Here is a 14,103-nt window from a genome sequence, read left to right on the forward strand (position 1 = left end):
TGCTTTGGCTCCAACCCTTCATTCTTTCTGGAGTTATTTCTCCACTGATCTCCAGTAGCATATTGGGCACCTACTGACCTGGGGAGTTCCTCTTTCAGTATCCTATCATTTTGCCTTTTCATACTGTTCATGGGGTTCTCAAGGCAAGAATACTGAAGTGGTTTGCCATTCCCTTCTCTAGTGGACCACATTCTGTCAGATTTCTCCACCGTGACCCGCCCGTCTTGGGTTGCCCCATGGGCATGGCTTAGTTTCATTGAGTTAGACAAGGCTGTGGTCCTAGTGTGATTAGATTGACTAGTTTTCTGTGAGTATGGTTTCAGTGTGTCTACCCTCTGATGCCCTCTTGCAACACCTACCGTCTTACTCTGAGGTTATTGATATTTCTCCTGGCAATCTTGATTTCAGCTTGTGCTTCATCCAGCCCAGCATTTCTCATGATGTACTCTGCATAGAGGTTAAATAAGCAGGGTGACAATATGCAGCCTCGACTTACTCCTTTCTCTATTTGGAACCAATCTGTTCCATGTCCAGTTCTAACTGTTGCTTCCTGACCTGCATACAGGTTTCTCAAGAGGCAGTCAGGTGGTCTGGTATTCCCATCTCTTTAAGAATTTTCCACAGTTTGTTGTGATCCACACAGTCAAAGGCTTTGGCATAGTCAATAAAGCAGAAGTAGATGTTTGGAACTCTTGCTTTTTTGATGATCCAGCAGATGTTGGCAATTTGATCTCTTGTTCCTCTGCCTTTTCTAAATCCATCTTGAACATCTGGAAGTTCATGGTTCATGTATTGCTGAAGCCTGGCTTGGAGAATTTTGAGCATTACTTTACTAGCGTGTGAGATGAATGCAATTATGTGGTAGTTTGAGCATTCTTTGACATTGCCTTTCTTAGGGATTGGAATGAAAACTGACCTTTTCCAGTCCTGTGGCCACTGCCTGTCCTTAAACATCATATAAATGGAGTTGTACTGTATGGTGTCTTTCTCAACATTGTATCTGTTAGATTCATCCAAGTTACATGAAGTCGTAGATCTTTAATTGCCACTGCTGTATAGTCTCTATGTGTGAGTATATCCAATGTATTCACTCCACTGTTGATGGGACATTTCAGTTGTAGTTTTTGTCTATTACAGTAGTACTGCCAAGAGCTGAGAATAACCTTTTTCATTTTTAACAGCCTTATTGAGGTATAACTTACCATACAGTTTGCTCATTGTTAAGTGTGTGCTTTAATTAATTCTTAGTAATGTTATACTGTTGTGAAGCAATGACCACAATCCAATTTTTAATTTTTCTTAATTTTGGCTGTGCTGGGTCTTTGTTGTGGCATGTGGGCTTCTCTAGTTGTGGTGCATGGGCTTTTTTGCCCTGTAGAATGTGGGATCTTAGTTCCCTGACCAGGGATTGAACCCGTGTCCCCTGCATTGGAAGGTGGATTCTTACCCACTGGACCACCAGGGAAGTACCCACAATCCAGTTTTACCATCCCTAAAACTTCCATTACCCCAAAAGTTGTGTTTTATCTGTTTGCAGTCATTTCCTTCTCTTACCTTTTGCCCTGGATAATCACTGATCTACTTTCTGTCTCTATAGCTTTGCATTTTCTAAAATTTTTATAGTAAGTGAGATGTAGTCTTTGGTGCCTGGCTTCTTTCATATAATATAATGTTTTTTTGAGGTTGATACATGTTGATGCATGTATCAGCAGTTTTATCCATTTTTATTGCTGAGTAGTATTCCATCACAATGATACAGAACATTTTGTTTGTGTCCTCACCAGTTAATGGGCATTTGGATTACATATTTCCAGTTTGAGGCTATTATGAATAAGGTTGTTATGGAAATTCATGTACAAATCTTTGTGTGGACATACAATTTCATTTCTCTGGTGACTGGATCAAATGGTAAATATGTATTTAATATTTTTTAAAATTCAAAATTTCCAAAGTGGCCCTACTATCTTACATTTCTGCCAGCAGTGCATGGGGAATCCAGTTTATTTCCTATGAAGTTTACCATTTTTAGTTAACAAAACTGCAGACTTTTGCTCTCTGTCAAATTATTACTCATATTTTATAGGTAAATAAGGGGGCTTCCCAGGTGGTGCTAGTGGTAAAGAACCTACCTGCCAACGCAGGAGATATAAGAGATGCAGGTTCCATCCCTGGGTCAGGAAGATCCCCTGGAGAAGGGAATGGCAATCCAATCCAGTATTTTTGCCTGGAGAATCCCATAAACAGAGGAGCCTGGCAGACTTAGCACAGGTAAATAAACTGAGGCTTAAGAATACCAAGCCGGAGAAGGTAATGGCACCCCACTCCATGCTCCCGAAGCATGTGGAATCTTCATGGACCAGGGATTGAACCCATGTCCCCTGCATTGGGAAGAGGATTCTTAACCGCTGGGCCACCAGGGAAGTCCAAGTTCGGTAGCCTTTCGAATGACTTGATGAAGTTAGGTGTTTGTGAGTGTGCAGTGAGGGGAATGAGTGTGGGCCTCAGCTGATGATCTGACCTTGTGAGTCTGCATCCGTGGCTTCCTGCTGGCAGAGACAGTGGGCAGTGGCTTGGCGGAAGCTGTCTTTTTGTTCTTAAAATCACAGAACTTTATTCTGAGGTCACTTGGTTCCACTTCTGCCTTTAAGAAATGGGGAAAGAAATCTAGTATTTTTCCCAGAAAACTTTAGATGACCTCCCACCAGTCTTGTTTTCCCTTTCCCAGAAATCTGAAAGTCACTGGGGTTCGGATCCCAATCAAAACATCGCTCAGAGCGTTTATCCTGTTTCAGCAGCATCATCTAAATAGTATGCTCTGGTAGATGATGGGTTAATTTTGACAGAAATTCATGGAAGGCATAGTCCTTGGCCTCTAGCAACTTACAAATCAAGAGCAAGTGTTTAAAAATGATTTGTACTTGCTGTCAAGTGAAAAGAAAAAGTTTTAAATATGGTTTTTATTTGAAAACCAAACCAGACATTAAATCAAAATAATTTTTACTTTTTTGCTTTTGCTTGGACTGTCCAGTTTGTATATGTAAATGATCTCAAATTATGATATAGATTTAGAAAAGTGCTGAGGGTAAGTGGATGTTCATTTTTCCCCAGGATGCAGAGGAGTCAGAGTGGGGAGGGAGGGAGTGGTGACATCACTGAGCCCTTCCTGTGAAGTGCAGATTGTCCTTCCCACTTCTCTGTAGGACTCTATGATGCAAGGATTCCCCATGGTTAGGTGGCTAGTAACTGTGTGTGTGGGTGAATGAGGTTGGAACTCAGTTCTGTCATCAGAGCCGCATAAGCTGCTAAGAACCAGAAAAAGACTGATCTTACGGATCCCAATTATCAACATGAAATATGTCCAGTTAAGTTTAGGAGAAGGTCATCTGGTTCAAGCCTGCCTTTTATAGATGGAGGAGTCAAACCCTTAAAATGCTGAGCAGCCGGGCTGCAGAAGCGCAGAAGGCAGTGTATGGGTGAGGGGCCAGGCATGGCCCTGCGCTGATGAACAGGATGCCCGAAGTGAGAAAGGGAAATTCCATCTAAGAAAGAGAAGGCGGAAAAGTGGCTCTTTTCATTCCCACACTCAAGGTGTGAATTTCTTTATTGCGTCATGATAATTTTCAAAAATTCTGAGCCCTGATACTTTAGACTCTCAGCCCAGCTTTTACCTCTTTGTCCCCAGACTCCACACCCTTCAAGGTGCCTCACAGTCCAGTGTGGGAGTGGGGGCTGCCTGGGAGTGGGGCTCCGGCAGCTGTACACCATTCTCCGTCACCCCTGACCCCCGAGTCCCTGGTTCCTTTGGTCTCACCTCTAGGCAACTGTGTCTTTCAAAAACTTCTTCCCTGGCACTTCCTCACTAATCGACAAAATCTTTTCTGAGGCATTGTCCTTTTATGCACACTTGTCCAGAGCTTTTGCTTTTATAATGTGTTTTTCTGCCCAGCTTCTCACTTGATCCTCATAAACACCCCAAGTGAGGTAGGAGGGATTATTACTCCCATTTTACAGAAAAGGAGACTGAGGCTGCCCTCTTGGTTCTCCAGTGTTGTCAGCAAACATTTATGGGTCTCAGCCTCACACTGGCCCAGCCATGCTCCTTTGGCACAGTTTCTAGGTTTTCTCTTTTTTTTCCTCTCTCACAATTCCCACAATCCCAGTGGATTCTACATGCAGACACATAACAAATACAGCTGATGATCCGTGGCTAACCGAAGGCTGCTGTCAAAAGTCCTTGTGTTGCTTTGGTGGTGTCTCCCTACACTCCTTAGCTGATTTCCAAGGGGAATGCGGGACACTGTTGTTCCATGCTTGCAGTCTTTCCTGTTTATAATTCATCATGTAATCAGATCTTCCAGGGGATATAAGTATGCAAACTTCCATTTTACCCAAATAGATCTGTTTTGGTTTACTTTTCCTTGCCTAAATGTTAGGCATCCAACCTGATGGATTTCACAAATTAATATAATTTATTTTCCACCTTGTCAGTGCAAAACAAAGGTGTTCTTAAGACAAAGCACTGAAGACCACAATCCTTCCTATTCTTCTGTCTCTTGAGTCAGCATCAAGTAAACAGTTCTGTAAACAAACATGTGTGGGTCTGTGTCCCTGTGGCGTGGACCCACTGCTTTATTCCAACCTTAACTGGTTTTGTCTTAAATACTGAGTAGCCTTGTCTTAGTCAAAATGGAGAGTCTCGTAGCATCTGGACTTTCATCAAGGCCCGTTTCATCTGCTCGTAGGTGACGAACATCACCACATTCCAGGATCCCAAACGCAAAAAGGAGGGTGTAAATCTGATGAGAGAGACAACCATTAGTCAGGTGGGTGGACTGGAGTCCCGCATAGATCTGTGTGCCCTCCCCACTCGGTGCTGGTGCTGAACTTCCGTTAGTCACGGGCACTTCTGAGGTTGTTCTGTCATTTCCTTCTCTACTGAAGGAATTTAGGCGGAAGTTGGAGTCAGGCAAGGAAAGAAAACTAGCACTCTGAGCCGGGTTACCGTTAGGCAGTTAATTCTCACAGTTTTATAGGCTTCCCTGGTGGCTCAGAGGTTAAAGCGTCTGCCTGCAATTCAGGAGACCTAGGTTTGATCCCTGGGTTGGGAAGATCCCCTGGAGAAGGAAATGGCAACCCACTCCAGTATTCTCGCCTGGAGAATCCCATGGACGGAGGAGCCTGGTGGGCTATAGCCCATGGGGTCGCAAAGAGTCAGACACGACTGAGCGACTTCAGTTCACTCTATGATTGCTGCCAGTTTCTCTTCAGAGACCAGGGTGAGATAGCTCAGTTGAAACCACCTGACTCCACTCCGCCACTGAGTGTTTCTGGGCTTGTTTACAACCTGAGCAGCCACCCCTGAGGAGGCCTCTGCCTCCAGCTGGAGGCATTGCAAGGTGAAAACAACTTGATGCCAAATTTAGCTAATCTCCCAAGAGCCTGCCTGTCCTGTGACCACCTCACCTCAGCTATGGTTCACCGACTCCGGGAGGAGCCTGGCTCCTGCTCTCCTCTTCAGCCTGTCTCTCCACTAATCCCCTCCTGGTTCTCTCAGCTCCTGTCAGACCCTTCCTCCCACACCCTTGCCCACGTTGCTCCTTCTGCTTGCTTCTCTCCTTGCCGGGCTGGTTGTTCTTGGCTCTGTGGGACTTGGCTTGGGCACCAGAATCTCACACCAGGGCCTCTCCTGAACCCTCAGCCTGGGCCCCTCACAGGGAAGATGGCACGGGGGCAACAAATGTGAACTCTGGGGATAGTCCTGAGTTCAAATACCAGCTTGACCAGCTTCTTAATCTTTCTCAGCCTCAGTTTACTTACCTGTAACTGGAGGATGTTGTCGAGAGGATTCAATGATAATGGACAGGGTTCAGTATTAGTAAATCCTCAATAAATGTCCCCTGCTTGTTAGCTGCTCTTCAAAAGAAGCACAGCACGGGGCCCAGCACCCACGAAGTGCTCAGTGAATGTTTGCCAAGTGAAAGTACAAACCGAGACAAGTGGGACGAAGAGCCTTCTGATGGCGGCACTTATAGGAAAAGAGCTGTCAGCTGAAACTGTTTTGTGACATCATCCCGGGGTCGAGGCCATGTGTGCTTGTTGGGCCTAATCCAACGCTGGGTGCCAGAAAACCATCCTCAGTGGTGGAGGTACGAGGGCCAAGCAAAGAGCTCAGTGTGGGATGGAGTGGGTGGTGTCTAAAGGTCAGGGTTTGCGCCGTGGCTCTGCCGTTTAAGCTTTGTGAGCTGGGACAAGTTCCATGACCTTTCTGAGTCTCATTCTCCTCCTCAGTAAATGTGGAGAAATGGCCCAGTTCAGGGGGAGTGTGGAGATAATATATGTGAAGCGTTAACCCAAGTCCACATGCGTAGTGACTTGGTGGTCATGGTGATTGTTCATAACTTTATTATAGAGAGCTGATTTTGTGCTGGGGACTCTGGGAAGTGGAAGATGTATACAGTTGACCCTTGAACAACCCTTTGAACTGTGTGGGTCCACTTATACAGTTTTTTTAATATTAAATACTAATGATCTGAGACTAGTTGAATCTGTGGGTGTGGAACGAGGGATGTGCAGAAACCATGGCAACAGAGGAACTGCGTGTATGGAGGGCCAACTATAAGTTGTACATGTATTGATATTTTCAACTGCATGGGGTCCGTGTCTGTAACCCTGGCATTTGTTCAAGGGTCAGCTGTATAAGCCACAGTCCTTAGCTGCAAGGAGCTTGCACTCTAGCATGGGGGATCGTTTAAACTTACAAATACTATCCTACAAAGTAGGAAGTGGTGGGTACCGTAAAAATGGTATCAGGGAAGTATTGCTGAAGTTCACAGAGGGGGAAAATTTGTATCTGCGAGTGTTAGGGAGAAGGTGGTATTTGAACTAGTCTTGAAGGACAGTAAGTTGGAGAGCATGTGGATGACGCAGGAATGGCTTCCATGCAGAGAGAATAGTAAATGCCAGGAACGTGTGAAGCATACGGGCTGTCGGCAGTGGTGACCCGCAGTGATGTCGGTGGGTCAGGGAAAAACCTCAGGATTACCAAGCACCTTTCCCTCCTCCTCCTCTTCCTGTGTGTTTGGGGATGCACTTAGATCTATGCATAGACTCCTTTTTTTTTTCTCAGATAGGCCTCCCTGATCTTCAATTCAGATTTGGTCCCCTCTTTCAAAAAAACATTTCCTTAGGTCTTTATATTGTAATTTTCCTTTGTGGCATTTACATCTGTGCTGTTCAATACTGTATTTCTAGGTGATCCCATGGCAGACACACTCTACATGGAGGGGAGGAAGGGAGACGGGGAGGGAGGCCTGGTTCTCTAGGAGGGGGTGCTGGTGGCAGGAGGGGAGCTCACCCCTTGTAGAAGGCTGTGGGTCCCTCCTGGGTCACCATCTTCAGCATACAGTCGAAGGGGCTGTGGTACTGGCCTGGGGGCGAGTTCATATACCGCGTCTTCACCACGTCCACCGGGGAGGCCACCAGGGTGGCACAGAAGCCAGCTCCAAAGGCAGAGACAAAGTGGCAGGGGAAGTTGTCTGTCGCAGGGTAGGAAGAGCAGATATTGGGCTGTGAGATGAAGAGGGCCCTTGTTTTCTGTTTCACATGTGTTCATTGTTTGTCCCTAATGAAACTGAACTCCCTGGGCATGAGGTTAGTATAGTCTAGTGCTTGTGCTCCGTCAAATCTGACTCTTTGCAAGCCCCTGGACAGTAGCCCACCAGGTCCCTCTGCCCATGGGATTTCCCTAGGCAAGAATACTGGAGTGGGTTCCATTTCCTCTTCCAGGGGATCTTCCTGACCCAGGGATGGAACCCGTATCTCCTGCATTGCCTGTGGATTCTTTATGGTCTGAGTTACCAGGGAAGCCCAAGTATGAGGATAGTGTTTTCCAAATCTCTTGCAGTGCCAAGATGGAGCTCTTGATGAGGACTCACAAAACTGGGCTGTCCCAGAGTTGGAAGCTAATTCGGCCCAACCACCTCATTAGAGGAAACTGGTCAGAGAAGGCCACCCTTGCTTGAAGGTGCACAGGGAGAAATGGTTCTGGGCTGGAGCCCAGGTCTTTGGCCTCCCGTCTAGGGTTCCTCCTTACTCACCCTAATGATGCTGGGCACCCTGCCTCCCTCCACTCCTTTTAAAGCCCGGTTGCCTGTGGGTGGCACCCACTCTGTGGAGCCCCAGTCCCCTCCAGACTGGGAGGGCTATCTGCCTGGAGCCCAGGGCCTCACCGGTGAGCAGGTGGTAGTCTAGCAGCTTTTCCTTGATGATGTCATAGGTCACCATCTCACCACAGTTGACAATGGCATTCCTCGTGATGTTGGGCAGAATTCCTGTCAGGAAGCGGGTGGGGCTGATGAGTGGGAAATAGAAGAAGCGGACCCCCTGGCTGCAAGGCCACAGGCCCAGGTGGGGGATATGGTGCCTCCTTCCAGTGGTCTAGAAGAGTCCACCCTGGATGGGCAGATTCCATACTTTCCTTTCCGATGTTAAAAGCTCTCAGATTATCCATGTCCATATTAGAGACAAAAAGCAGAGAGACCCTCTTGTGTGTGTTTGGGCCACATTTCAGAGGGTAAACTGCAATACCCATCAAAATTAAAATATGCCTCCCTGAGACCTGGCTAGAGCCAGACAAGGAAGCCTTTCCTGGGAGAGGAATGGTGGGCTTTTGAAACAGTGACAGGTTGCAGCCATGCGACCTGCGAGACCACCCGCTGGTTTCACAGATGAGGGCTGGGCTCCAGGAAGGCACACAGCAAGCAAGGCTGTGACTCAGGTGTCCTGCCTTTAACCATCACTGGGTCATTGTTTTCTTCTGCAAGATTCATGTGAGCCCTGGCCACATGTGGTAGAGACAACATTATTTGTCAAGGTCGTCACCACTTAAACACATAGAGAACCTTAAAGTTTTGTTCCCAAGGAAGCCCCCTTCTCATGACTGCTCCCCGCAGTGGCCTCTGTTTCTTCTCCATGCGCAGCAGTCACCCCTCACAGGCCATTGCTGGGGGAGCCCTTCCTTCCCTCTCCACACAGCAGGAGCTCACTGGAACTTTGGGGCCCAACTTTCACATCACCTCTGCCCCCGAACGCCCTAAGCCCTCATGGCCTGCACCTCTGTGTGAACCCAGCACATCCTGCCCTGTGGAATGGCTGCTCCTTGACATGCCTCTCTCCTCTGTGACTGTGAGCCGTGAGGGTATCCTCTGTTCATTTCTGTCTCCCTCAGAGCCCTGCGCGTGGTGAAAGGTTGGTAAACTGAACTGAATTTGGGGCAGTATGGCTGGTCAGCTGGCCCATTGGGATATGTTAGGATGTTCCTTTAGAACTGCTAGAATACTTGTGATGGGAGCTCCCTGCTTGCTCAGTTCCCTGTCCCAGCCCTAGGGTGGAGAAGATGCTGCCCAAGACCCCCAAGCCTGGAGTCCAGACCTACCTTTCCACAGGCCCCGAACCCCTTCCTCTCTGGCGATGGTCCTGTAGGCATCCATTGTCCCACTGTACTTTCTGTTGCCTCCCGGCCCAGCGTGCATGCTGGCCTGAAAGCGGATCTTCACCACGTCTGTGGGCTGGGCACAGGTCACTGCCATGGCCCCCGTGGTGCAGCCCGCCAAAATCCGGGTAATGATGCTGGAGTCTGGAGAGGAGGAGAGCAAGCGGGCCAGAGTTGTACTACCCCGCACCTCTGTGGGCCTGATGCCGGTCTCTGGGGGCTGCCCCTGCCCCATGCCCACCTCTCCCAGGCCAGGGTTCCAGATCCTCCTCGACATGAGGCTCAGTCTCCTCATGCCTCAGCTTCCCATGCCTCAGCTCTGCCTCTGAGTCTGCACCACCCTGATCTCCTGACCCACAGCCTAGATCCTGCCTTGACCCACCCCTCAGCACTCACGGTCCGATCCCTTGGGGGTGTAGAACTGCTTGACAGAGTCGTAGAGGCCGATGCGGATGGAGGCGAAGCTCATCTGGCGCTGCAGGCCAGCGACCAGCCCGCTGTAGAGGCTGCGGGGGCCCTCGGTGCGCACCATGGTCAGGATGGTGCCCAGCACTCCGCGGTACTGGGCACTCCGGGCCGCCAGGGCCACCTGGTTCTCCCCCTGGATCTGAGGGACACCCCGTAGAGTATGAGGACTTGGGTGGGGGGTGGGCAGGGCTGTGTGCAGGGGTCCCTGCCTGGGGCTGGACCTCGGAACAAGCATGGTCACAGTGTCACGTCTCAGTAAAAATGACAGTTCTGTGTAGCAGTTGCCAGCTCACAAACTGTTGTACACAGTGTGGTAAATCGGAGGGTGATGGCTTTTCTCATTACAAGTTGTCTGTGACTTGCCCAAGCTCACACGGTGACTCCTTACTACTTACTTTATGGCTTACAAAGTAGGGCAGGCCACGTAAGGACCCTGGCACGTCCTGCCAAGGAATTAAGATCTTGGGTGGTGAGGGGATGGTGAGGTAGGGTCGTGGATAGTGAGTGACCTGCTCAGGGTTCTCTGTGAGGAAGGGCAGGTGCCCTGGTGGAGAACTCAGCCCCTCCATTGTTGGGAACAATGACCCTTAGCCAAAGGGCACCTACCTGCAGGCGGACCTTGGCTGTGTCCAGTGGAAAGGTGAGGAGGTCAGCAAAGCAGGCCGCTGTGCCCGCCGCCAGGAACTTCACAGCCGTTGTGGGGGGCCTCTCTGAAGGTTGCAGTCCAACCATGGTCCCAAAGGCTCTGCCCGGTCCCTCCAGGGCCCAGTGGAGGTCCAAGGAGAGAGGCTGCTGCCCAGCCTTGGGCTTCAGTGCATGGAGGAGGCTGCAGGGGACAAGCCAGGGGAGGGGATGGGACGCGTGCCCCCTAGGCCCATCCCCAGGATCCCCTCAGCACCAGGAGAAGGTTTGTAAGTGAAAAGCCTGAGCAGGGCTGTCATAGCTGTGTGGATTTGACTTATAAGAACAGGTCACTTTCCTCCCTAATCTCTTGCCATCCTCACCCTGCCCTTTCCCTTTCCCGCTGGAAGTGGTCTTCACTGTATAAAGGCTCAGGCAGAGACAGACCTGGTTCTAACTCCACACCACAACCCTCTGCTCCTTCCCCAGCCTCAAGCTGCTTCCTGGGGAAGGCCTGCTCCCTGGTGTATGGTTGTTGTTGTTTGGTTGCTCAGTCGTGTCTGACTTTTTGTGACCCCATGGACTGCAGCATGCCAGGCTTCTCTGTCCTTCACTATCTCCCAGAATTTGTTCAAACTCATGTCCATCGAGTCGGTGATGCCATCCAACCATCTCATCCTCTGTCGTCCCCTTCTCCTCCCGCCTTCAATCTTTCCCAGCATCAGGGTCTTTTCCAATGAGTCGGCTCTTCACATCAGGTGGCCAAAGTATTGGAGTTTCAGCTTCAGCGTCAGTCCTTCCAAAGAATATTCAGGGTTGCTTTCCTTTAGGATTAACTGGTTTGATCTCCTTGCTGTCCAAGGGAATCTCAAGAGTCGTCTCCAGTACCACAGTTCAAAAGCATCAATTCTTTGGAGCTCAGCCTTCTTTATAGTCCAACTCACACATCTGTACATGGCTACTCGAACAACTATATCTTTGACTCTATGGACCTTTGTAAGCAAAGTGATGTCTCTATTTTTTTAATATGCTGGTGTATGGAGAGCTCACCCAGCCTTATCACTTTAGGTCTTGCCATCCCCAGTCAACATGGTAGGGGTGGGAGGAGAGCCTGGGAAGGTGGGCAAGACTGCAGCAGCTGGAGAAGTGGGAGGGGGCTCCAGGCGCAGGGAAGGGCATGCTCTGTGAGACAGTCCAGGGCAGGTTTAGAGGAGGAGGAGGGAATGGCTACAGGGCATGAGGCTCTGGGGGCGGAGCTCTACACACCATCTCACTGAATTCTCACAGCCTGGCTGCAGGGTAGCTTCTCTCTTCTCCCCGCTTTGGGCTGATCCAGTGGGGCTCAGAGATGTTGGCCTGCTCAGAGTCACCAGTGTCAGAGCATGGGTTGCTCTGCTCTGCTAGGCTTGAAACAGTGCTGGAAAGAGGGCAGGATGACATTTAAATCTATTTTACAGGTGGGAAAAGAGAGGCTTAAGATGGAGAGAGACTTTAAATTCACAGAACTGCAGCCATGGTCTTGTGATAGCAATAAGACCCCCTTCACTGTTCATTCCACTCAGCAGCCCAATGGATGTGGTAGAATGGATGTCCACCATCTTGCCTTTTTGTTGCGGATATTCAAAGCCCTTTGAATTATATGCAACCCCCCTCTCTGGGGACTTAAGTGCTAAGCACGTGCAACAACAGCTTGGTGAAGAGGTCTGGTGGGCACTGCTGTCCATGCTGGCAGAGGAAGACAATGCTCCCGGGGAGGCCGAGACCGGCGCCTGTCACAGTCAGGGCTTGGGCTGCCCCCGTGGTGCTTGTCCCACAGCCTATCTGCCTGCCTTTCTGCGTTGCTCCCTGAGGGCTGATGTGGAGCTGAGCCTGGTTGAGGGGACAGCATGGCAGGCCAGCTGAGGGAACACCATCCTCTTTCCCATTCGCCCGACAGAAGCCCAGCAACTGCCAGGAGGCTTGGTCCCTGGGGGGGGGGAGGCTGTGGCTCCTCTTTTGGGGTTGGAATGCACGTGTCCGAGGCAGTGCAGGAGCAGCTCCCAGTGCCCACAGCCCGTCAGCCTCTCTTCCCTCGGGCCCTGGCCTTTCTGCTGCTCAGCTCCTCCTCTGATATCAGGAGCAGGGCTGCCGAGATCCTCAGCTTCAGGAATCTGAGGGCCTGACTCCCAGGGCAGGAGAGGCCCCTGGGTGGTATGTTCTCTAGTGTCTCTTATTGGTTGTATGAGTGTCCCTTTTCCAAAATGTTTGGTGGCCGCCCAGGCTCTAACAGAAGAACCCTGCCAAGTTAGGTATTTTCACTCTACTCTCAAGAGTTAGGAACTGAGGTGAAGAGGTGGGGCCCCTAGAGCTGCGTGACTGCACGTTCCTTGCCCTTGGCCCCTGGTGTGGAGTGTTTGTGATGGGCCAGGCCCCACTGGGTGGCTTTAAGCACTTCTGGGCTGGGTCTGTCTCCCTGGGGAGGCTATGTCTCCAGCCAGGGGGCTGAACCATCAGATATGGCTTCCCTTCTGAACCTCCTTTGTCCTTGGCTGCCTCTGTCCCAGACCTTCTTTAGAATTGACTTTTTTTTGTTTGTTTTGTCCCCCTTGGCTGCATGGCATGTGGGATGTTAGTTCCCTGACCAGGGATCAAACCTGTGGCCCCTGCAGTGGAAGCATGGAATCTTAACCACTGGACAGTCAGGGAAGTCCCTAGAATTAGTTCATTAACTGCCATGATTTCTCCCCAGATGGGGGCCCCAAATCAAGGACAGGAGCTACTTATCCCACTTCTCTGTGCAGCCTGGTACCCAGATGGCCCAGGGCCAGAGGGGCCCAGGGAGGACCAGTTGACCGAGGGACCCCATGGGCCGAGGTGGGGAAATGGGGAAGAAGCTGAGATGCCCACAGTGTTCTTTGATGAAGGGCCTCAAATGCCCTAGCTGTACTTAATCTAGCGAAAATGGGGACTGGCTGGGGTTTTCAAGTTGAGGGATGACACCATCAGACCTGTGTTCAGGTCAGGCTGGTGTAGGCGTCGGGGCTGGACAGGGAGGGAGCCAGTGGAGACTCTGAGACCAGTGAGGTTGCAGAGATGGTGCGCTGGAGGTGTTGGAGCCTGGCCTTGGTCAGGAGCAGCAGCTAGGAGGCAAACCAGAACCTGTTCCAGAGGCTGTCTTGAGCCCCCCGGGGGCAGAGTGGAAGGGGCGGGGGACTCAGGCGGGTGGGCTCTAGACTTTCACTGGTCACATGGGGGCGGGACAGGGGGAGGCCACCAGGGTGGGCAGAGGTAGGGGTCCTGTGGCTGGTGCTCCCCAGCCTCTTCCTTTATTCCAGCCTCCTGAAATGGTACTTGAGAAGCCCTGGCGGCCAGCAGACCTATCCCACTGACATAGGTGAAGGGTAGAGCAGAAGTTCCTCCCTGTGCTCTGCTGGGGCATGAGGAATGGGGCATTCCAGCCTTGCACACCCAGAGTAGCGGTGCCCCATTAACATCTGCTGAACACTTCCTGCACCAGACACTGCGCTGAGGGCTCTAGAGGCAGT

The 14,103-nt window shown here is 50.4% G+C and overlaps 1 protein-coding gene across 1 annotated transcript in view; it reads right to left on the reverse strand.

Moving 5' to 3' along the window:
* Nucleotides 1-3,566: 3,566 nt before the first annotated feature.
* Nucleotides 3,567-14,103, reverse strand: part of UCP3 (uncoupling protein 3 (mitochondrial, proton carrier)) — an 11,501-nt gene continuing 964 nt past the window's right edge. The window contains exons 2-7 of the mRNA XM_010848850.1: nt 10,565-10,784; nt 9,887-10,097; nt 9,434-9,634; nt 8,229-8,330; nt 7,355-7,535; nt 3,567-4,796 (exon numbers count right to left, since the gene is read on the reverse strand). Coding sequence (XP_010847152.1) covers nt 4,682-4,796; nt 7,355-7,535; nt 8,229-8,330; nt 9,434-9,634; nt 9,887-10,097; nt 10,565-10,690 — 936 coding nt within the window. The 5' untranslated portion in view covers nt 10,691-10,784 and the 3' untranslated portion in view covers nt 3,567-4,681. The remainder of the gene's footprint in view (nt 4,797-7,354; nt 7,536-8,228; nt 8,331-9,433; nt 9,635-9,886; nt 10,098-10,564; nt 10,785-14,103) is intronic.

This window comes from Bison bison, unplaced genomic scaffold (assembly GCF_000754665.1).
Source record: "Bison bison bison isolate TAMUID 2011002044 unplaced genomic scaffold, Bison_UMD1.0 scf7180017864276, whole genome shotgun sequence".
Lineage (NCBI taxonomy): Eukaryota > Metazoa > Chordata > Mammalia > Artiodactyla > Bovidae > Bison > Bison bison.